This window comes from Typopeltis vanoorti, chromosome 1 (genome assembly GCF_054136105.1).
Source record: "Typopeltis vanoorti isolate ZY-2024b chromosome 1, IOZ_Tvanoo_1.0, whole genome shotgun sequence".
Taxonomy (NCBI): domain Eukaryota; kingdom Metazoa; phylum Arthropoda; class Arachnida; order Uropygi; family Thelyphonidae; genus Typopeltis; species Typopeltis vanoorti.
This window is the reverse complement of record NC_143549.1, coordinates 52,921,296-52,922,732: the sequence shown is the minus strand read 5'-3', so window position 1 is coordinate 52,922,732 and position 1,437 is coordinate 52,921,296. Positions and strand designations below refer to the sequence as shown.

The 1,437-nt window shown below is 37.8% G+C and overlaps 1 protein-coding gene across 1 annotated transcript; it reads right to left on the bottom strand.

The window, feature by feature from the left end:
- Positions 1–366: 366 nt before the first annotated feature.
- On the bottom strand, positions 367–678 carry LOC150109976 (histone H4-like). Its single transcript, XM_090416182.1, has one exon. The coding sequence runs from the start codon at positions 676–678 to the stop codon at positions 367–369; it is 312 nt and encodes a 103-aa protein (XP_090272308.1).
- Positions 679–1,437: the final 759 nt, after the last annotated feature.

Genomic DNA, 1,437 nt, shown 5'->3' with positions numbered 1-1,437 from the left:
ATCGGGACCAGTTAATTTCAGTTTAGCTCGTACCTGCTGTACTCTTTTCTTAAATTTCGTATGAAGTATTTAATTTTTAAAAACCCTATGCATATAACATTGAAGGATTTTTCGTTTTATTCATATTAAATTTAACTTCATTTTAAAATGAATTCATCTATGAATCAAACCTTTTTTATGTTTCAATTGTTACATGTTTGTTTATTTTATTTCATTTTGATATTTTTCTATGAAACCTGTTTCTTAAATTGAAACAAGCGTGTTTTTATTTAATGATATAGAAATTATTTCTTTAGTTGTAGAAATGGTAATCCCTCCTACAGAATTTGGTGGCCCTGAAAAGGGCCGTTTCTTTTACTCTGTCGTTCAACCTCCATAACCATACAAGGTCTTTCCTTGTCGTTTTAGGGCGTATACAACGTCCATTGCTGTGACAGTCTTCCTTTTGCCATGCTCTGTATAGGTGACAGCATCTCGAATAACATTTTCCAGAAACAGTTTCAACACCGCACGGGTTTCTTCATATATCAAACCGGATATACGTTTAACACCACCGCGACGAGCAAGACGTCGAATTGCTGGTTTGGTAATTCCCTGAATGTTATCTCGAAGAACTTTTCGATGACGCTTAGCACCTCCTTTTCCAAGACCTTTTCCTCCTTTACCACGACCTGACATTGTAAGCAGATTATAAACCAACGTACCTGAACACTACTGGCAACTGAACTGAAAAACTTGAACTTGAACTTGAACTTAATTGGTTGATGGACTGAGTCCTTGACTCTTTATCCCTTCATCTGGATTTTAGATTGTGGGTGATGAGATTATTGTGGGTAATTTACCCGCTCATTGTGAGCCTTGAGGCTGTATCAGCTTTCTCTTGCGATGGAGGATTTCGGTTTTTTATGTTTGAAACGATCTGAGGGCTTGTAGTCCGCTGCCTGTCGAACTAACTGATTTGGGTGATTATCCGTGATTGTGAAGAATTTCTCTGCAATGCTTGTCATGTAGGTCTTAATATCTGGAAGATTGGCTTCTTGATGTAATTGGGTGTTTCTGATGAACCATGGGGCATTAAATGCCATTCTTAGGCATTTATTCTGTATTATCTGAAGTCTGTTGATGTTGCTTTTAGTCGTGTGACCCCAGGTTGGAGAGGCATAAGTTAGTTGCGGTCTGATTACCGATTTGAAAAGTAAGATTTTGTTGCTTATGCTTAGGAAGCTGTTCCTGTTCAAAAGTGGATATAGCTGTGCTATAGTCTGACTTGCCTTAGTGGTAACACTATCCATATGTGACTTGAAGTTTAGACGTCTATCAAGATGAATTCCCAGATATTTGGTAGAATTGCGCCAAGGGATGATTTTACCAAACATTTGTATGCTTGTATTCGGTTCTGCCTTACGTCTGGTGAAAAGTACTGCAGAGCTTTTGTTT